The sequence below is a fragment of the Pecten maximus genome, chromosome 4 (genome assembly GCF_902652985.1).
Source record: "Pecten maximus chromosome 4, xPecMax1.1, whole genome shotgun sequence".
Classification (NCBI taxonomy): domain Eukaryota; kingdom Metazoa; phylum Mollusca; class Bivalvia; order Pectinida; family Pectinidae; genus Pecten; species Pecten maximus.
Window position 1 is genome coordinate 49839921 of NC_047018.1, and position 22839 is coordinate 49862759.

A 22839-nucleotide genomic window follows, 5' to 3' on the forward strand; every position below is an offset into this window, starting at 1 on the left:
TGACAAAAATCATAAACATACTTTGCATCGGGCTACATGTACCTTGTCAATGATTTTTGAACATGAGAATCAAAATATAGCACATTTGCATCATTGTCGACATTCAAAGTCAACATTTACATCAAAGTCAACATTTACATCAACATTTACATCAACGTCAGCATCAACGTTTACATCAACGTTTACATCAACGTAAACACATACATCAACGTCAACGTTAACGTTTACATCAACGACAACATTGACATCAACGTCAACATTTACATCAATGTCAACATTTACATCAACGTCAACGTTAACGTTTACATCAACGACAACATTGACATCAACGTCAACATTGACATCAACGTCAACGTTTACATCAACGTCAACATTTACATCAACGTTTACATCAACGTCAACATTTACATCAACGTCAACGTTTACATCGACGTCAACATTTACATCAATGTCAACATTTACATCAACGTCTACATCAACGTCAACATTTACATCAACGTCAACGTTTACATCAACGTCAACGTTTACATCAACGTCAACATTTACATCAACGTCAACATTTACATCAACGTCAACATTTACATCAACGTCAACATTTACATCAACGTCAACATTTACATCAATGTCAACATTTACATCAACGTCAACGTTTACATCAAAACACATCACCGTTAACATTATATATTACTGCACATCTTCCCTGGTGATTAAGCCAGGGCCATATGTAAACATACTGGGGACAATGTGGGTAGACATTCCGAGAGCTATGTATTGTCGAAATTCTAGATACGCCGATCTGATGAATTTAAAGGGAATTATCGCGTAACAATGGAAAGAGGCATCCTGATTCGATCTCAGGTGACACAATCGAGAAATAAAACGCATACCTGATTCAGAGATAAAGACCAAAGTTAGCAAGTACAATGGACGAACATTTAGCGTAAAACCATTCATACTATTGCTAGAAAAACCAAACGGCATAAGAAATGATTATACTGGCCTATTATAGAACATCCAAATTATTATCTAATGAAAGTATAAACGTTATGATGAAGATAGATATTTATCGATCAGTTGTATGAATAAATCTCCGGATATCGTTGTTGAGCCTTCAAAAGCTATATAAGGAGTTTACACAATTCAACAGTTTTACTTGTAAGTGGACAATTTCAAAACCATATATCGATTAACATTTGTTATCTAAATATAGATAATTTTGGTAAAAGAGTTGATCGATATACGGTCTGCAGCTATGGCCAGTAAAAGAAGGAAACTTGCTAAGTATAAATTAACGGTCACATTTTCTTGTCAAACGATGAAGGCTTAGCAATCAATACGAATTTGTAATGTTACATTTCACATGACGTCATACATTTAAACATAATGAATGAAACAGATTATCATCTGACAGCATGAGTTCATGACGAATTCATACACTAATGAACGCGAGTCCTCCCTAAGTAAAATGGCTACGCTTCATTTCCCGTATATAAAGGCATTGCACATTGGATATGTTGATTATGCAGAAAGGTCGATGTTTAATGTCAATATGTTGTATAATGGCCATGTACATAGAAGAAAGTATCGGTATTTATCTGAAACATTTAAATTTAATGTGGACATTATAGCGGGTGAAAAAACATTTAAAAATATATGGACGTTATTTTAATCGACGGATCCTTTTAAGATTTCGTTATGATCGATGATTAAGACTATCTAGTACAGTGCATAGAGGTTGTCGGCGGAGTTAATGACGTCATAGGTTAGAGGTTATCGGAGTCAATGACGTCATTGATAGTTCTAAGTACAATCTAACATACAATAGAATTTCAATGGAGAATTCGGACAAAGAACTTTTGTTCAACAGAAAGCAAAAAACAGTGTATGAATTTCAACATAATTACTACTCGATTTCCTTATATAAAACAAGCTATATTGTCATTTTACTGTCTCGTAAAGGTACATGATAATAATTTTAAACAAAATGGGAAAATACATTTCTTGTATTGCTTTGTGACCCACAGATATTTGTTTTTATAATAATTTATCAAAACTACAGACAAATCTAATCTACTGTAACATTTAAGTATTTTTCTTTTTATGTAATATTGAAAAATATTTTTTTGTGTCAACACTCAAAATCAAAACTTTAACATTGTTTGTTTACATGGAGTTTTAACGAATATAAACATATGTACCGGGTATTATTTCACCGACTTTTAGTTAGCACTTGAAAAAAAAAACGAACATTAGCGGAGTTCCTCTCATCAGCTGGACTTTTCTATGATATTAACTTATTACATATTTCTATAAATTGCAATGGATTTCTTATAAACAACATACAAACAAATCATACTTATTAGAACCCTTCGTTTTTGTATTTCATTTGATTCTAGCTTGGCTTTTTTTCAAAGTATGGGTCAGTTTTGAAACTAAGTGGTAGTTATAGGTAACTATCACCTACCACGCCGCTTAACCAGGTTAAAAAAATTACGTTTGGATACAAATTTGCATAGACAGAGGATCTCACGTGAAGCTACAATGCCTCCTGTATTTATGAACTAACACATTTTGTTTTCCTTTTACGAGACTTTTACAAGACTAAATGAAAAAAAAAACTTCATTACAGGGACACGAATATAAGATTCTATTTACATATTTTGCAAATATTCATGATTCTTTTTTTTTAGCAGACTGATATGAACTCTAAATTAACGGTATTTTCGTATCATGACTCTTGTTTTGATGACGTCAAATGCATATGACGTCATAAAATTATGACGTTACAACTGAAACAGCCAATCGTAGTGCGGCTTGGTGATATTGCACTGTGTCCGTAACGCACGCTTGATGTAATGATGTCATTACATGTGTATCAGTCTAACTTCTAGCTTAATTTACCTTTAAATCTTTGATTGGTGACGATTGTTTAAAATCTCAATGTTCTCTTATAAGTAATAAAGGAAATGAAATTACACTGTAACAAAAAGCCATTTTTTTTTTTCATTTCGTATCCGTAATTTTAAATTCTAAAGTTGGCCGTTGTATTAGTCAGCAATCCCCATCTTTTTTGATTTGTGAACAAATAATTGAAATTTTAATAATTGCTGAATTTTCGACAACCAACGTGTTTGTAGTTCTACAGCCAAAAAAACATAGCAGATTACTTGTGTGGATTACGTATTTGTTACAGCATAATAACCATATTTTCATAATTCGTAAGAATACTATAAATTTTCAAATGACTTGGTAAGTAACTGGACCTTTTGTTGATATCAATACTTTACTATAAATCGTATAAGTACCTATGAGTAGTATATAGAAAAGAGAAGAGACATACATGGGTTATCATTTTTGTGACGTGTGTTTTATGAGTATTCAAATATTTCTGTACAAATAACATTTCAACAACATATTTTGATACAAATCAAACATATGTATATAATATATATATATAATGTATAATTTTAAATTTTTTGTAGTTTTATATGCAACAAACAATTTGTGAGATAATTAGCAATCTTATGGTACACATTGCTATAAAATCTCTCTCGCAAATATAGAGGACACTTATGTAACAGTAAACATTCATTTGAAAACAATAGATAACAATGTGAGACATGAGAAAAACAATGGATATGTATGCATATTATAATGGTTTGTTTCCATGACAATGAAGATGGTATCTTGATTTCGATCCTTATTTGGTTAACATATATTTATATATATGCACCCATGCATCCTTTGATTATTTGTCCATCAGCAGTTTGCACGTGCGTTTGACTAGTATCAAAATTCAGCTAGCTGATCCACTTATTGGTATTGCTCGACACTGCCTGGGAGTATTGCTGCGTCCACCTTATTCTTGCTGCTGTTCATACGAAACGCAACACGAATTAATATTCAGTCCAATTCGTACAAAATTGTCTTTAAATTCATTCAAATGAATTTCTTTGTGTCCATTGGCTGATTTCCTGAGATCAAAGCGCTCACGTGAGCCTTGGCTCCTCCTCCTCATCGTCGTCGGCGGGAACGGAATGGCGGGAACAGTGAGGGACTGTTGGTATGTTACCAGGGGCTGTACTGGTCATTTTAATTTGGGTCAATTTCTGTTAATATCACCTCATAGTCTTTGTCCTCGTTGACTTCGTTAATTTCGATCATAAATGTGGATTCGTGGGAGTAATGCCGGACAATGTTGTCGTCCATTCTCACCAGAATTCTGCAAAGTAAACAAAGGACTAGAGTTAAACCATATATATATATATAACAAAGGACTAGAGTTAAACCAAAATATTTGAAAAACAATAACAAAAAGATTGGAAGTTATATCTGAATTCGTTATCTGAAAAGTATAATTCATACCAAAATCAAAACATAGCACCTGTAAAATTAGGAGATACATAACTCCAATATAAGTAAAATATCCCAAATCCTTAAAAATTAAAATTAAATGCAAGTTGAATTTCTGAATGACCAGAAGGGCCTTTTATGAACATGTAGAAATGTAACTTACCCTTTCTTTGATCGCTTGTACGTGCTTTTGACTTTTGAGGCAGCCACGCTGTACTTTTCTTGCACCTGTAGAAATACAGAATAGATGGTGATTATTTAAAGGTATTTCAGAAAAAGATTGACCAGAGTAATATCCCTAAATCATAATAATTGAATATTGAAGTAAATGGTATTTATAAAAGGAACAAATACAATAATTATATATATTATAATCAGTGTCGTTAACAATAAAATAAAGCGCTCAAATAGATTATCGCTATCGATTTGATGACGATATTAATTTCAGACCAAAGTTAAAATGTTTGCAAACATTCAGAAGGAATTTATGTAAGAGATGACTAAGTTAGTACACGTTTATCATTGATTATTCTAGATGAAGATTAATCTGATCATCTATTGACTTTTGTAGTATTTCAACCATGTTGACAATGAATGAGAGTTTGGACTTACCGATTGTAGTAAACCCTGCAGTGTCGGTGTCCGTAACATCAGGGCCGTAAAAACTGTTTCATGCTGCTCACGGACGTACAGAAGGACTACAAGTAAACAAATGGATGGTTAGACAAACGGATGCTGAGACGAACAGGAAATATGGCGTTACAGCAACTTCGAATCAATGCAGAAATTTCTAGTTACAGCAACTTCTAATCAATACAGTAATTTCTCGTTACAGTAACTTCTGCATCCATGCAGTAATGCCTTGTTACCAGTCTATGTGAATCAACTGGTTTAAAACACATTTACTGATATTTCATTTACACGAACCGATACTTTCATTTAAAGAAAATAATAATTATTCTTTACATAATCCAGATAGAAATTACAATAATTCCCGTTGGTTAAACTTCGGGCTTCGTAAAAACAAGACTGGAAATGATGAAAGAGCACATGCGTGTAACTTACTTTTTGGGTAGTCTGCATATTGTCCAAAAGAGTCCCGTCTTTGTCGTTTAGCCATTGGGTACATGGATTCATCCAGACAATCGCCATTGCTGTTCAGACTAAAATGGAAGAGGCAGAAGTGTAACGAGCCGTGTATGATTCTACTTTCGTTTTAATTGAATGCGTTTACTATACACGATAACAAATAAAGTTTGGTGACAGTTTTCCAGGTATTACAATAAAAATGTTTTAGAATAGTTTTGTGTTTTAACAACCCGGCACATTTAGTCTCCGTAAACTTCAATTTTATCTTGAGAACTAATTCTGTATTACTGTATTTTGTGTAGTATAATCTTAGTATAATTTCAGGACAAATTTGATGATAATTACCTGGAGTTTCCGTCGTCATCTTGCAGAATGCCATTTACGGGACTAGACTGGAAAACAAAGTCATTAAATTGAAATTAAAGTTTAAGTGACACCAATTTTCTATAAACAAGGCAATTACCACAAAGAGAGGGATGGGAATTCTCAACAGCTTTCAGAGATAATGATGGGAAAATTTTCTATTGGCGATTACAATCCTTAGTACAAATCAACAAAATTCACCCAGGATTTACAGTATTCTGATGTGGCATTTTATCTATCTATATTATCATATGAAATAGTGCAAATATTACTAATTACGGTCCTGAATGTTTATTTATGTACAATATTGCAAATGATAAAAATAAATCGGAAGTTACACTAGCGCCACCTATGTATGACCTTTTGTCAGAGCCGACCTGTACTTTATGACCAAATATTTGTTTATATTTATTTAAGGGGTTTAACGTCCTCGCAAAAGCGAGGTTCTCTGTGACCAATAGAATATCTACCTTGGTGGATTCCTCCTGGTCGGTGGCCGGCGTGAAGAGGACAGGGAACGTCTGTGTTTCGGCCATGGAGTAAAACTCGGACCTTTCACATGGGGGCCAGTATACTTCCTGTTCATTTCGCTTGCGTGCTGTAAAAATATCCAATTCAACAATATAAGAAAAACAATTGACATTTCTTTATTTTGCATGATTGGCTTTCTTTTCTCTGTAGTGGTAGCTGACGTTCACCGGATAATTAATGAGATATAGAAAGATTGATGTGAAACGATTTAGTGTAAATCAAGCGTTATATTAACACAGTTTTTGAACATCACTAAAACTCTTTACTCTTATGTGTCATTACATATGACTCATAATAAACTTACAGGAGTGAGACACATCCGACTTGGCTCGGTTTGTTCGTCTTCTGTCTTCATCTCTTGTCTTCCTTTCTGCTCCCTAAAGACATAAAATAGTCAGGTTTGTGTACTAAGGAACATAAACGAACAGCCAACACCAAAATGTATGTACATAGTGCGATATACATATCGTTAGCTGGTGAAAACACAGTTGAATGCATTTACGGACAGTCAAGTAAACACAAATCACTGATCCGTGACAAACACATTATCTAAATACAATGAAATGCTAATATTACAAAGTTATAACTATGAAACATTAATTTGGCGGTGAACATTTGATTAAAGTAAGCTTCAACAGCCAGATGAAATACATGTGGATGTTTAAAGAATAAGACCAGTGTTGTTAAAATGTAGACTTGATTCATAAATTACAATAGCATTATGTAAATAAAAAAATCACTCATTAAACGCTAGACAAACTTATAACTTATATCGGGTCAGAGGTCAATGTGAGATGACCTGGGGTCATGCTTACCTTGTCACAGAAAACTTTGATTTGACAGTAGCCACGATGGACGGGATAGGGATCTTTGTGGTTTTCAAATGTGTCTATCTGTACGTGGAGCGGGAACCCCTGTAAATATAAACATCAACATGTTAATTATCTAACTACCTGACAAAGGTAAAAGGTTTCATATAAATATGTAATCAGGCTCTTCCTTTGATGACACGTAATTAATTATGCCTGTGTCATTAAAACCATTTATCTAAATATCAGAACAATACGTGTAATTGATTATGCCTGTGTCATTAAAACCATTTATCTGAATATCAAACAATGAAACGGACTATAACAGGACATGGAGTTAAATCACTGAAGTGTTTGACTCCAGCCTATTGCATACAGCGAAGCATTTCTTTAACAAAGATCAACTTCCTTAAAAAAGTTAATTTAAGTTTGTATTTTTGGGTGACGTGAATGTTGAGTTATTTTTGAATATTTAATTCTTTCTAAAGTATATTTGATGTACACTCATTAGAACGTGTAAAGGTCGCTTAAGTAAATACCGGATAAATGATTTAAATAAATAGAAAACGATTATTGACATTAAATTGGGATGGTGTCGGTACAAGTCTTCAAACTGTTTGTAGTCTGTATGATTTATTTACAGTGCATGTCTGATTTCAAACGATCAACGATTGTCAAATCCTTGACAAGAAACAGGAAAATACACAATTCAAACCTTTAATTTGTCATCAAGGAAGTTACACAAAAATGCGGTAACCCAAACTTTACCGGCTATCGGCATATGCCAATTTATCATAATTAACTGTCAGTACGGTACATTTATGGTATTTTAATAAAACCGTTTAGTCGTTAAAACTATAGGACTACACGGGGAAATGTTTGTAATGTTGTGGTGCATTAGAGGAAATAGTCAAAGAATATTTGTCTGTGATTTTCAATTAAAATCTGAAGTACAGTACAGAGTATTTGTCCGCCTTTACTCCGCATGTATAAATGAACGTAGCTGTTGGTAGGACATCAAACATTACAAAACAAAACTTCCCTATACTTAAAATATTAAAATTTTAGACTTACCTTTACTCCCTTCTGGTTACTGAAATCTGTACTAAGACAGTGGACGGCAATATTCACCTGAAAATTTAATTTACAATCTTGGTAAATAGTTCTTGATCAAAACGATACCACAATTCATTTAATAATTATGAAGGAAAAGACATAATCATTTAAATAATTTTGATCATAAATATATTTAAGAAATTAATTAATTCCCTTATGCACAACATATTACGGACTATGAATAAATATTCATAATATTAATTACTAATTTTTCATTTCTGACATTTTCGTTGCAGCCAACCAAGGGCAGGCGTACAAACCTTGACTGGTGAGTCACGTGGGTTCCATTTGACTGCGACTGCGTTGAAAGCAACTTCCGTTATGCTGCTTGGAAGGACGCCTTGACTATCTTTTGTGTCTAGAAAAAACAACACAAAACCGATTTTAACTTGTGCACTATGACATTCTTAATTTTAGACATTTTTACCAATTATGATAATACTATGTGTTTCAGCATCTTTTATTTCACAGAGCTACAGCAAATCAAATTCTGAATCTTGGTGGTCGGAAATTTTTTAGTTACCTATGACCGAAATCTCGGCGCGATATCAAAAACCTTCACCTCATTACACGTTCAAAACACCTTTTAAAAAAAGTTTATGCAGTTATGAATATTTCAATACATATCAAAAGAATATTTTGTGAAACGCCCACAGAACGCGAATTAATTAACTCGAAGTCAGGTTACGGACGGTAAAAACTCTCAACGTTGAGCATTTGAATAAGAAATCGTTTGAGACACCCGGCGTTTGGTGTAATATCGTCGGCTACAAGTTTATGACAGTATAATAGAGTATAAAAAACATATTCATCTCGTCATAAAACCACAACAAAAGGCGGGAGCAACGGGATTTATTAGTTTCTGGTGATATTCTATAAGATACGGAAGTTATCACAGGGACAAATATGAGAGTTTCAGTTATTTTATACGGATCAAAAGTGTGAGCAGTTATATTGAAAATGTTAACGACATGATTTATTATGTACCGTGTCTATTTTACATCTTTGAAAACAATCTGACTTCTCAATCTAAAACTGATTTACATGTTTCATGTCGGTAATAAATCTTAATCAAATTCAGATGAACGAAAATGAAAATGTTTGTAACAGTAATTAGCTTATTTATGTGACATGCATTGCCAATAAACATCAAAAGGCGTCATTTCATACATCACATGTACCTTTACACCATGTAAACAAACAACATAGACATTGACGGTCCGGTAAACAATAACTACATTTAACGTGGAATTATTTTATACTTTACTACCGGTAATCAAACACGTGTTGCAGGTGGGGGTTGTTTGAAAAAAAAAGACAACAATTTGTTTACAATTTCAAGCTTGTCTTCCATATACGGATACATGCCTTCAGATACTGACTCCATGTCAGAAGTCTTAAAGCATTGGTTTTATCAAAAAATAAATTGGTGACAAAATTATGTAATTATCTAAAATTGCTTTGAAACATCTTTTATGTGAACTTTTCCTTTGTTAACTATAGAATTGTCATTGTCAACAAAGTATCTCATTAATATTCATGAGGTCACATATGTAAACAATTTGTTCTGCAATATCATGCTGTTATATCTTATATACTATGTACAGCTGTATACTGCTATAATACCTACCTATATCAAGGACTCTTTGTTTGTAACTATGCTGCCTGGAATGCCAGAATTCCCATGCTTTTCGCTCATCTTCTAAAGACTTGTCGTCGCGGAATACAACCATAATAACCGACTGGAAAGACAAGGTTAATAAATATTACTATCAACCCCAAATTCATTGTGTGTACCAATATGTCGCGAAATGTTTGATTGGATGAAATACAAAGATCAGTAAGTGTCAGTTTATCAAGCAATGTCCTACCTTTGCAAACTGGCATTGAGGAATCCTGTCAGCGTTGAACTCCAGTGTAAGGCCATAATACTGTCCTATAATGAACAGGTATATGTTCGTGAATACAATTATAGACATATTCAAAACACATATTGGGTAACATTTAAAAAATATATACCATTTTACTTGTGTATAAGATGTATCAGAGACTAAAATGAGCACAAGAAATAGTCCCGCGTTTCACAAAGTTATGAAAGAAAGATCTACATTGTTTCTCCATTACCGACCCCACCCCCTCCCTCGAACTCCCATTTGGTCCGGAGCGAGGCCACGACTTCGCGTAGGAATACATTGTTACCTTTGTTGAGATACGTGATGCGGTCCTCCTCCATACGGACAGACGTGGAAATGGGAGTTTCCATGATGTACTTGTATCCACTCGTGTTCAAGTCCCTGTGGTGATAAATAAATTCGTCAGTTATCAAACGCTGTATCTTAGAGTACTTATACACCGACACAGGGATTTGATACAACTTTCCAACCCATGGTAGACTGCGGGTTGGAATTGTGTTCCAAGCCCCTATGATTTCAAACACCCATCTGGGATATCAATTTCAATTCCTTTATCGGCTTAGCTTTACATCTTATTTATTCACTAGAATATGATCGCACAAGATACCGCCCATAATTAAGTTATGCGTATAAAAGCTCCAGAAAATAATGAATAAAAAACCCCTTTTTTTAATTATCAAAATTAATTTCTCATTGTAAGCCTAGATGCAAGGTTGTATTTCATGAAAATAAAGGAATTATGCGGGGTTGCGTAAGTGTGGCTTGTTTTCTTAAGTATTTTACATATTGTTAAAAATCTCCGTCGAAATTTGATGTGGTGTTGATAATTTTTATACATGTTTTTATACAATGATCCGTAATCTAACCGACCACACACAAAGTGACACAATACCACACAGAATGACGTCACAGTAATTGTAACAGGGTACAGGTGCGATTTAAAATTAAAAACATACCGGTCGGATTGTAAATGATTTATCAAAAACAACATAATTACAGCCAAGAACGGCATTTAAAAAAATAGCTGTTCTTAAGAGAGGTTAAAGTGTTGCTGTTTGTTCTAACATAACCCCGTGCCGAGTCTCGGTGTGGGCAAGAGTTCCATTTACATATCTTGATATGTCCTTCAGTTCTTATACAGGATAAAATATGAAGGTGTACAATTTCCCAATCTAATCAGCCGAGTGGTCTTTAAACCTCTTTTCTTTTTTTATTAACAAGATTTATAAAAAAGAAATTTGAATGAAATAGTTTTTGCTTAAATTCGAAACCGTTAAATCTTTGAAATAACACGGCAGCAATAATACGTTCACAAAAAGAATTTTTAACAGTCAAGTTGTTTAAAATCAGCCAAATCGCATGTGACAACAACTGAAAGGTGACGCCGTTGTCAGTATCTAGTCAGTTCTACAGCGTTAGTTACGTATAAAACCCGGACTTGCTTTCATGTATATGATTAATAACCATTTTGATGTCGTTATTTTTTTCGTATGATGCAAGTGTCTGTCTTAAGCCTGATGACAAATTATGAGAATCTGTTTAACGTTTCCTGCTTGTATTTGGGACTAGCCCACACACGGAAACGCAGATCAGCATTCAGAAGAGATTTCATATTTGACGGATTGGTGATATTTTTTTATAATTAAAATTACATAAATAAAGACCTATTGTCCGCCCCCGCAGCCTCTGTCTTAAGATAAGCATTTAATGATTGTCATAAAATTGTCGGGATGCATATTCCAATGTTCTATGTGGTCTGAGTTTTGGGTTTTAATTAGATTATACAATTAATGTGCAGGTGTGTGGAAATTTCATCGCCGTAATTTAACACGTTAAGTGACAACCGTCATTTCAGTGTGAAACATCCCGCTTTTGCGTTTCTAAGATATCAATGGACATAATTAAAACAATTTTGTCCGTGAGTGGTGTAAAAGATTAGGCAGAAATGATCTCAACTTAATTAATGCCGTCACGTAATTTATATAGCATAGGAAATGGAAATACACACATAATTATGTACACAAATGTAAAAATTTATGAAATAGAAAAATAAAAATGTAATGCGAGCGTATTTTCAACTATAATCAAAATCTGGTTTTTCTGCTATTACCATATATGCGTGTATATACGTGTGTGGGCGAGAAATACTGTATTTTGAAAGCAGATTACAAGATGCAATTAAGAAATTCAAACTTACAACTTTGGGATCGTAGTACTGTAGTTGACCTTTTCATTTCCAGGCCAGAAGGTACATCCTTTTGCTGGATAGCTGGTGGTGGTGGCCGACTTCCGTCTCCGCTTTTGTCCGGTAGTGTTTCCATTGGCAGCACCTTCATGATAGTTGGAATTCCCATCCTTGTATGCCTGCGATATCAATATAATAAGAACTTGGATGTGGTTCAGTGGTATAAGCTGCAGGTAGTTCTGACTAGGCGATTAGATTTCGTGATTGTGAGTTCGAGTCCCGGTCAGGGCACGAGTAAAAAAGTCTTCCTTCGTCATTTGTGTATAAATATGTTATTTAAATATACACAATTTAATTCAACCTATTTCCGTAAGCTTTACAACCTAAAGGATTATTGCACTAAATTGATCCACTTGATTATTTTATTATAAAATTATCTGTTAAACATAATTACGTTTAGAAGCAGACATATTTCCTATTTTAGATTAACGTAATCGAAATATTTGTATTTAAGTGAGGAAATATTTCTTTCATCAAATTCTTTTAAAATAACTCATTTATTCAAAGACAATATTACTCGATATCGAAATTAATTTCCCACGGAGTCAGTCCTGTGACGCGAGCATTGTTTTCTCTAACCGTTTTGTCTTTTGATAACATAGACAATGAAAATACCGCAATTACGTCAATTATCAAGTCACTTTCTCATAAACAATAGAATCAAACACCGGTATGCTAAGTGGTAGACAATAGAGTGTGATGCCCGCGGGCTGGTAGTTCCGAGACTAGCCGACTAATGAACAATCATTGCCACACAATAGGACAATTCCGGTGACCATTGTTGTGATTATCTCCCCTAGTTGACGCCCCGAGGGCCTACAACGCTATTTCTTTTATCGCACCGATCATTATCTTTTAGATTTGGCGGATTAACACGATCAGAAATAATTAGGAGTCCTTGATGTCTACATATATCAAAACATTGTAAACAAAACAAATGCATCTTCCAGTGAACTATTGAAGCGAAACATAAGTCAACGAAACATTTAATAAATATTAGCATAATTAAAGTTAAGAATGAAGTTTATCAAAGATGAAGACATTATCAAGTTGCTGTTTTTTAATGCAACACTTAGACTTCATTAAAATGGTTTCAATGTCATAACTGATTCTTTATCTAATAATCTCAATGTTTTAATCGATAACATTTAATAAGAATATAATTTCTACGAATATTTTATTCCTGTCTTAAAACATCTTTTATATAACAAATCTTTCAAAAGAAAGTTAAAGTCTATGTTTAATGCAAATTATGAAGATATATACCTGTCACAGGTGTGACAATTACGAGACACAGGTCACGTGACTAAGCCTTGAATGAATGAATGCACATAAACTTGAGATTAAGAGATTTATTCGTCAGTAGACGGTATACAATTCTAAAAAGGTCGCTAAATGCTCTGATGCACAATAGTATGAAATAAACTAAAATGATTCAGCATTTGTCCTTAAGTTGTCAGGAATATGCAATGATCATATAAGTCGAGTTTATGACTTTAATGAAATGAAATGGAAACATAAATAATATTTTTTTTATCTCCAAAATAAAAAAAACCATTTTTGCAGCACTGCGCACGTTTTACCAAACACCTGCATCCATTAATCTCATACGGCTATTGAAAAGTCCTACTTTCTATAAAGTGTGTGTGATTGTCATAAACAAAGCCCCCCCCCCCCCCCCCCCCCCCCCCCCTCTCCATTAGTGATATATAGTATCTGAAAAACCTATTTATTACATCTACGTACATTACAGATTACGAATGAGATTTTTTTTTCTCTTGAATAATGAAATCGGTACAGTCTTGAATGAAACGGCATTAATGGTACATATATCACAAAACATTAGTTAACACATTCACCAGATTACAAGGCACGGTTTCATCGACGTCCCTTAAAGTTTCAATTTATCATAGAACAGTATTATTAGATTCGAAATCTTAGTCCAGGAAAGTCTTTAACTAAATTCTAATAAACTTTTCTAACTAAGATTTTCCCTCTTATATTGATGAAACCGGATGTCTGATTTGAGGATATCTACATATATGGAGTGATATTTTTGGTAATAAACTCTAAGAAAAACGGAAGTTAACTTACCATGGCCTTAACGTTGTTGGGCGAGAGACATGGTTCCTGGTAGCCGCTGTCCGGAGATTTCATGGCGTAATTCTGGTTGTCCTTGACCGCATACGGATACAGCTGCTGATTCTCGTGGAAATATTGCTGTTGTTGTATATACCGTTCCAGCATGGAGTCTCTTTCCGGGGTCTGACCCTCGGACGGGGGGCTGCTGAGAGCCGGGTACATGTATCCGTTAGTACTAGGGTAGGATGGAGGATAAGAGTTCTGACGAACTGGCGTAACGTTATGAGCCGAGTTAGTGTTAATATTCGACTGGTAGGTCGTGTGAACATTATGGATGATTTGAACAGGCTGAACACCCGGCGAATACGTATACTGTCCAGGCTGCTGCTGATGCTGAAGAGCCGAAGTGTTCACCGGCATCTGTAGCCCCGATATCGTATCACACAGCACGGATGACGGGGCGCTCTGCGCCATATGATCGGTCATTACGGAAGTTGCAATGGCCGTTTCTAACGGTAAAATTGACATGGATGTGTCGTCCACTGGAGAAACGTTTCCGTTCATGTGCGAATAATCCTGTAAGATTTCCGACTTCACCGGATATAAAGGTAAGTTATTACCTACATGTATATTGGACTGAGGATCCTGTACATAACCGTTCATACACGAAGCAGACGACACCGCCATAGCACAGTTGTTTACGTTGTTCACCATAGTTTGTTGATTAAGTTTCTTTAAAATTTTCTCGTTCAATGCCTTAGAAATCCTTTTGGTCACACCGTTTGTCTTTGGCTGGTCAGAAGAACCACTGTCCGAAGTGTCACTGTATTGGGCAGTTTCTGTGGACAAGGTATCAACTGTTTTTACCTCTACACTGCTAATTGAAGTAATTGCGTGAGTTACGGGTGTGCAGTCCTTATAAAGTGAGACCTCCTCGCCTGAGGGCACTAATTGTACAAGCTGTTCCGGACTTACAGACGCACTTTCTGCCGGATACGCTGGTGGACTTGCGGAAGGAACCGAGCATGACGAAGGTGAATCGGTTGTCTCCATCCGCGCCTCGCTCAAGGCATCTTCTGTTGTACCTTCAAGCAAAGGGGTGTCTTCCAAAGAATCACCTTCTAAAGACATAGTTTGGCTTTCTTCGGTCTGTGAAAAAAATAATTAACAAATAATTACGATAATTTGACAAAATAAAAACAGTTGGCTTTTGTAAGATATGTTGGAAATTAATTGTTTAGAAATATATACGCCCTGAACTATAATTTATAGCGCTCCATAAACATTTATTTTCTATCCTTTATTACTACAAAAACATGATAATTACCCTCAATATGAAATAAATATTGTATCATTATATATATCATATAAGTACATTTCAGCTATAAATCAGAATAATTATTCAACTTTGCTAGTGATCGTATGCAAACCTCTAATGCAACAATGCATCTCAAAGATTGTTTGAAGTTGTGGGGCCTGTTCTCTGGGAAATGTTTGGAGCTTTTTAGTTGAGGCGAAGAGTGATGTATCACTCTCGCTGTTTGTAAACACATCAACATGTTAGTTTTACTCAGGAACGCGTGTTAACCTGTCAGGTAGGCACACTTAACGTCTATTTTTTCGTATGACATACAGATAGTCCGGCCATTTGGTCATAAAATAATATGTATAGTATTAATTATCTATGAATCAAACGGATTTTTTTGTTCATTTTTCTTGTTTTGATGGAAAGCCTTGTGTTTTTCGTAGTGGACATATGCATTGTCCGATAATTTGGTCATAAACAATCTTTTTTTTATAATTAATTATGTGCAAATTTGCTGTTTTTCGTAACGGACAAATGAATTGCCCGATAATTTGGTCATAAATAAATTTGTTTTATTATCAATTATCTTTAAATCTTTGGCATTCTCTTTCTTGTTTTAGTCGAATGTTCTTATCCGTTTCATATTAAATAACATCAGTAATAACGTGTTCCTGCAAATAAAGACATTTATATATTGTTTCCGTGTTTTTATTGTTTTAATGAAAGTTTAAGATAAATATATTAATCCTTAATAATAAACGCCAAAGTTATTTCGATAATTTGATACAGTGAACAGATAGAATTACATTTAACACAGGGGCATGACATAAAATCTCAACTTCTCTGTATATAAGTTAATTATAATTATAGAGTAAATTTGTTGTATGTGCCACATCCCTGAGCATTTGACTAATTTCTTATAATGTTTAGCAAATTCAAATATCTATCAATCTTGGGGTTTACATATACATACACATCATTTTAAAACAATACCACTTTTAAAGTTTGTTCTAGCGCATAATGATATTTTTGTTGTATGAAAGCCACGTTTGCTTCTATGTGTTGCACTGTCCAAAAGGCTTCAGATATCTTTAAGATGAAATATTCAAAAAATCAATAAAACATATTTGAAAGTTGAAATGATTTCAGTTTGTATCTGATAACTAGTCTTTTTAATCGTCTATAATCACCAATATGAGACATTTTTCGATATTTTATGTGTTCTCAGAAATTTCAAAGGGGCGAGTATATTTTTATACACATGTAATTATCACGAACAAATCTATTAAGTTCGAGACACCATAACTTTATTTCGATTTTCATATGAGCTTACTACATATATACCAAGTTTTTAAAAAAGTGTGTCAATTTTTTTTGAGCAGCTTGTCTTTGTTATCGGCGAAGAGTGTTTTTTTGTTGTTGTTATGATGTATCCTACAAGTTTCCAATGGCAGTCCTAGCACAGATGACATTCACGACGACAATCGCTGTCATTTTGATATAGATGTTTTACATTACAATCGTTCATGCGTGAAATTGTTTTTTCAAAAGCTGAGATTTTAATAAAATAGTATTAGATTCCTGCATATAAATGCTCAATTTGCGGATATTTTGTCTGGTTTGTGACGTTTTCTATTCGACGCGATTTGATGATATCAATCAGGACATTATCGTGGCATTCATTGTGCAATAATATGCCATGTCTTAATTTATGTAAATGGACTGTGGAGGGGACCTTTCAAATGCTGCAATTACATGTGCTCGATGCGTGTATATCTGTTAGGAAATATATTATGACTTCATAAACAGGAAACTCAGTTAAACCATGGGGTTAACAAAAAAGAAAAAAATGTCAATTTCATTTACGGACTTATGAATTCCATCATATAAATTATCAGCATTACAAAGTAAGCAGACAGAAGTTGTAAAACATGCATGCCTTTTAGTTTCGTAAATATCAAGAAGGAAAGTTTTTATCATGCAATATCAGTGGAACATTGTTGACAAAGCACAGAATGTCTATTTCATGTTACAGCTGTCAATCAAAACACTGTTTTCCTTGACAGATACGTTCGCTAATTTGTTTAAAGAATTGAACATGTCAACACTACTAAATACATGCATTTACGCCCGGGGCCTCAGATCGGAAGCACGGAGTTATACTCTCTAAAACGTTTCATACCGCCAAACCGCCATATAGCACAGGGGCGTGACCTTGGCCCCGGGGCCCCGAGATCTTAATAAGATTAAAGCTTATCTGTACTGTTAACGATCATTACCGTCCTATTAGATGCCTAGATTATAGACAAGCAGATTACTATTGTCTGATCAGGAAACGTAATTAAGTTATCAGACACTGTCCACCCTCACTGTGGACAAAACCCTACGGTTAAAATATATAGGAAATCTTTTCGCTAATTATATGTCTGTTTAAAAATAGGATATTAGATTCGTATCTTCATTTTTAATTGAATAGAATATTATCTTACTTGGCAATTGGGAGTATGTCTGTTTAAAAATAGGAAATTAGATTCATATCTTCATTTTTGATTGAATAAAATATTATCTTACTTGACAATCGGGAGGAATGTCAATTTTTGATTCTGTTTGTTTGGTTAGACATTCATCGCTGTCGTCGATGTCGGTTTCCTTTAACTCATCGTCACGATGACTATGCTGAGTACTTTCGCCATTAAGGAATTTGTCGACGTCCGTATGAAGAAGGGCCATATAATCCGTTTCTGTTCCGTTCGCCGGTAAAACCACCACAGCCGGATCCTCCCGTTTGATAAGTGAACTGGAAATAAAAACGATATAATTTTAAAATTCCTGTAAAATTCAAACTGTTTACTCAGAGTTCTGTATTTTTAAGAAGTACATGTATTACGTAATTCGTGAATGGCCAGATTTACATTTAAAGGTGCCATATCTTCCACCCCTATGATTAAATACAACAGAATCTGTCAACATACCTTTTAAATTTTCCACGTTTATGCTAACGTAATTCTGCCTTTTATGTCTATCTCGATATGCTTATAATTTAACTACACCGAACGTTCGCTCGCCACTCGTGTAGAAATTGTGCAGCGTAATTAAAGTATCGCGTAGCCGAAAAGGAAAGAAAGAAAAACACCGATAAGCAAGAACCAAAGCAGAAACAGTTTAAATCATAGGCGTACAATATAGCCAAAATATCCTGTATCATTTTACCTGCAAAAACATATTTTCCCCGAAATTATTTAAGCTTCAATAAATTACATTATATGTTTTATGACAGACAAAATTATTGGGTTTACATGAAATAAGATGCGTTTCGCTTTTCTATTACGAAATAGCTTTCTTTAGTATTCAGAGTCTTATAAACTATAGGGGAGGGAATACATATACAGTTAAACCTGTTATAAAGGACAACTTTATATAAATGACACCTTTATATAAAGGACAGACTCCTCAGACCCACTCCTTCCAATTTACTATGTGATTAACCTCTATATAAAGGACACCTGTCTATGAAGGACAGACTCATCAAACACACTCCTTCCAATTTACTATATAATTAACCTCTATATAAAGGACACTTATATATAAAGGACAGACTCATCAAACACACTCCTTCCAATTTACTTTATAATTAACCTCTATATAAAGGACACTTATCTATAAAGGACAGACTCATCAAACACATTCCTTCCAATTTACTATATAATTAACCTCTATATAAAGGACACTTATCTATAAAGGACCGACTCGTCAAACCCACTCCTTCCAATTTACTTTATAATTAACCTCTGTATAAAGGACACGTCTGTATATATAGGACACCTGTCTATAAAGGACACGTTTTATCAGTCCCCTTGGTGTCCTTTATAGACAGGTTTGACTGTATACTATATTGCGAGACCATGTACATATTCCCAAACAGTTTTCTTTCATTCTTTTTATCAAATACTGAAATTTCACCACTGCAGTTGGAACAGGCATAATAATTTTAATATTCATAAAAACATAAAATATTAGCAACAACGAAATTAGTAAACTCTAATTCAAAAAGTGAATTATAGGTCATCGGATATTCTCTTATGCACACGACACTGTAAATGACAAACGGAAGTATCTAATCTGTTTTCTGGCAGAGACTGATCAACATGACTAAGACGCTTGTTTCTAATAACAGATCAGCAGCCCGCGTGCCTGAGACGCTTGTTTGTAACGCGACCATTTCTTCACCTGAATTTTTTTTAATAAACAATTTATATTCTGAGCATAATATTTTGTTGTTGCGAAGTGTTTAATAAACTCTAGTTTCACATGATTGATACGAGCACATTTGTGCTTTATCAACTCAGAGGAAATAAATCAAAGATGTTATTAGTAATCATATGCACAACTTAACGCACAAAAACTCCACCTATAAACACATACACTGCTTTATGCCAGAACGTGACGAAAAAAATAATGTCAAAATTAAAATGGTATTTCAAAGTCTCAACAAATGGCGATAATGACACTTGTCACAATGGCGTATTTAAAAAAGTGATTTATTCTAATTTAGAACAAAAATTCCAGGTATGCTATGCATGGATCATAACTCATCGATCCCCGTGGTAATCCGCGGTGTAAACCCCACACATGTTGCGTCAGGTAATTGTTAGGCGCCGCAGTTTCTTGACCTCAATATATATCTAAAATTAGACAAAGTAATTTTGTGGACATCAATCAAGTACACCCCCAGTATATATTTACTGTCGCAACTCCAATGTATCACATGACTTTAAACTCACGAACGACAATTTATGTTATATATTTTACAATGCGTCACTGTGCGGACGGGTTGTGACGTATTAGGTTCATCACCTCGTACCCGCAGTGACTGCCTCGATTTGACATGTACCCTGTGCCCGGGTAGAGAAAAGGGGATCATCTTACACCTGAGAAGACAGATAATCAGATATTGGTGGTCACTTGCCTATTAGACGCCACCCTAGCTAGCTGTCAACGTGAATGGAGGACGGGGGTATACTGTCTATTGGGATTACGAGGTGGATCATGACGTATATAAAGATGGTAGCAAGGACAGTTATATGTTCATAGGTACTTCTGATCACACCAAAAGCAAAACTAAAGAATCTGAGTTCATTAAGTTGTTGACACCAAATCTGACTACCACTTCACACATCATCAGTATTTGCATCCATTTGCGTTCTTTGAAGTTATTATTTTTTGTTTTATGACATACTTGCATGTTGCTATGATGACACGTTAACTATGACGTCATATAAATTCATTGGCACTTCTGATCACACCCAAAGAAAAACTCAAGAATCCCAGTTCATTGAATTGTTAAAACCAAATATGACTAGCACTTAACACATTATTTGCATCCATTTGTGTTCTCCGAAGTTGTTATTTTTTGTTTTATGACCTAATTGTTGTTATGACGACACGTTAACTATGACGTCATATAAATGTTTACAATAAACAGTCTGAAGAGCTGATAGATCGAAAGCGCTAGTTTAAGTCTGTATCAGTTTTTATTATAATACCTGTCCTTATTTTACACTCTATAAAAAGTAGACAATAGAAATGCTATTTGAACCACATCCTCCAAAAATGCTATCAACAGTTAAATAGTCAAATGTGCTATTTACCCGGAATGAGCGCATTCATATTTTTGCGGGTTTTTTTTTGCTTCGTTTATTCTGATTGGATAATGATTTGTGATAACCCTTCGGATCGTCTTTAAATTTCCTTCATGTTTTAGGTATATGAATGAACCATTTGGCTTCTCTGACATTTCAAGTAAAATGAAAAATCAGAAATACACAATACAAATGTGTATTAACAGCGAGTGAAATTAAAATGAGTTTATCATATGAATGACAGCACGGCAAAAACCCAAAACTGACATATAAGAAAACCTGAGATAAGCCACAACCGGTTTATAGGGTACAAAATAACAAGAGATTACAAAAAAAGAAAATCGGAACTTATCAACGGACAGACAAGGTCATCAGACAGCAGCAATAGAAGGGCAAGGTCATTTGAGTCCATCGTTAGAAGAACAAGGTCATTTGAGCCAATTACTGGACGGTAAAGGTCATCAGAATCCATTAAATTGAAGCACAAGGTCAACAGACCTTATCAATTGGTGGACAAGGTCATCAGAGTCAATCGATAAACGGACGGCAAGGTCATCCGAATACAACAATGGACGCACAAGGTCATCAGAGTTCATCAACGGACACATATTATGTTCAGAACTTATTAATGGACGCACAAGGGCATCAGAGCCCATTAATGGACAAATATTATGTTCAGAACTTATTAATGGATAGAAACAACGACACAATCTATCTTTAGTTCTACTTAATGTCCGGAACTCCTGAAAGGATTGTCATGTTAAACAACACCGTTATCTCCACAGCTCTGCATGAAGTTAGTATTTTCTTGTTAAATCAAAACCTGTAGTTTTTCATATGTAAAACATAAATGTAGTTAAAGATTTGTGCTTTAGTAAGAAACATTAGAGGTTCAATCGTGTTAAAACTTACATGGGAAAGGTGTTATAAAGCGAATTTACATGGGAAATGTTTTATAAAGCGAATTTATATGGGAAAGGTGTTATAAAGTGAATTTATATGGGAAAAGTTTTATGAAGCGAATTTATATGGGATATGTAATAAAGCTAACTTACATAGGAAAGTGTTATAAAGCGAAATTACAAGAGAAAGGTGTTTTAAAGCGAACTTACAAGGGAAAGGTGTTATGAAGCGAATTTACAAGGGAAAAGTGTTATGAAGCGAATTTACATGGGAAATGTGTTATAAAGCGAATTTGCATGGGAAATGTGTTATAAAGCGAATTTACATGGGAAAAGTGTTATAAAGCGAATTTACATGGGGAATGTGTTATAAAGCGAACTTACATGGGAAAGGTGTTATAAAGCCAACTTACAAGGGAAAGGTGTTATAAAGCGAATTTACATGGAACAGGCGTTATAAAGCGTATCTAAAAGACACAATATCTGTATCA

The 22839-nt window shown here is 34.4% G+C and overlaps 1 protein-coding gene across 4 annotated transcripts in view; it reads right to left on the bottom strand.

Moving 5' to 3' along the window:
- Nucleotides 1–610: 610 nt before the first annotated feature.
- LOC117326354 (grainyhead-like protein 2 homolog) overlaps nucleotides 611–22839 on the bottom strand; it is a 68462-nt gene continuing 46233 nt past the window's right edge. For all 4 annotated transcript variants that reach the window (XM_033883064.1, XM_033883063.1, XM_033883065.1 and 1 more), the window contains 16 exons: nucleotides 18379–18604; nucleotides 14514–15650; nucleotides 12372–12538; nucleotides 10461–10555; nucleotides 10133–10197; nucleotides 9892–10003; nucleotides 8522–8619; nucleotides 8220–8276; nucleotides 7152–7250; nucleotides 6641–6713; nucleotides 6276–6403; nucleotides 5788–5834; nucleotides 5419–5516; nucleotides 4966–5051; nucleotides 4517–4581; nucleotides 611–4222 (listed from right to left, as the gene is read on the bottom strand). In XM_033883064.1, coding sequence (XP_033738955.1) covers nucleotides 4093–4222; nucleotides 4517–4581; nucleotides 4966–5051; nucleotides 5419–5516; nucleotides 5788–5834; nucleotides 6276–6403; nucleotides 6641–6713; nucleotides 7152–7250; nucleotides 8220–8276; nucleotides 8522–8619; nucleotides 9892–10003; nucleotides 10133–10197; nucleotides 10461–10555; nucleotides 12372–12538; nucleotides 14514–15650; nucleotides 18379–18604 — 2683 coding nt within the window. In that variant the 3' untranslated portion in view covers nucleotides 611–4092. The remainder of the gene's footprint in view (nucleotides 4223–4516; nucleotides 4582–4965; nucleotides 5052–5418; nucleotides 5517–5787; nucleotides 5835–6275; nucleotides 6404–6640; nucleotides 6714–7151; nucleotides 7251–8219; nucleotides 8277–8521; nucleotides 8620–9891; nucleotides 10004–10132; nucleotides 10198–10460; nucleotides 10556–12371; nucleotides 12539–14513; nucleotides 15651–18378; nucleotides 18605–22839) is intronic.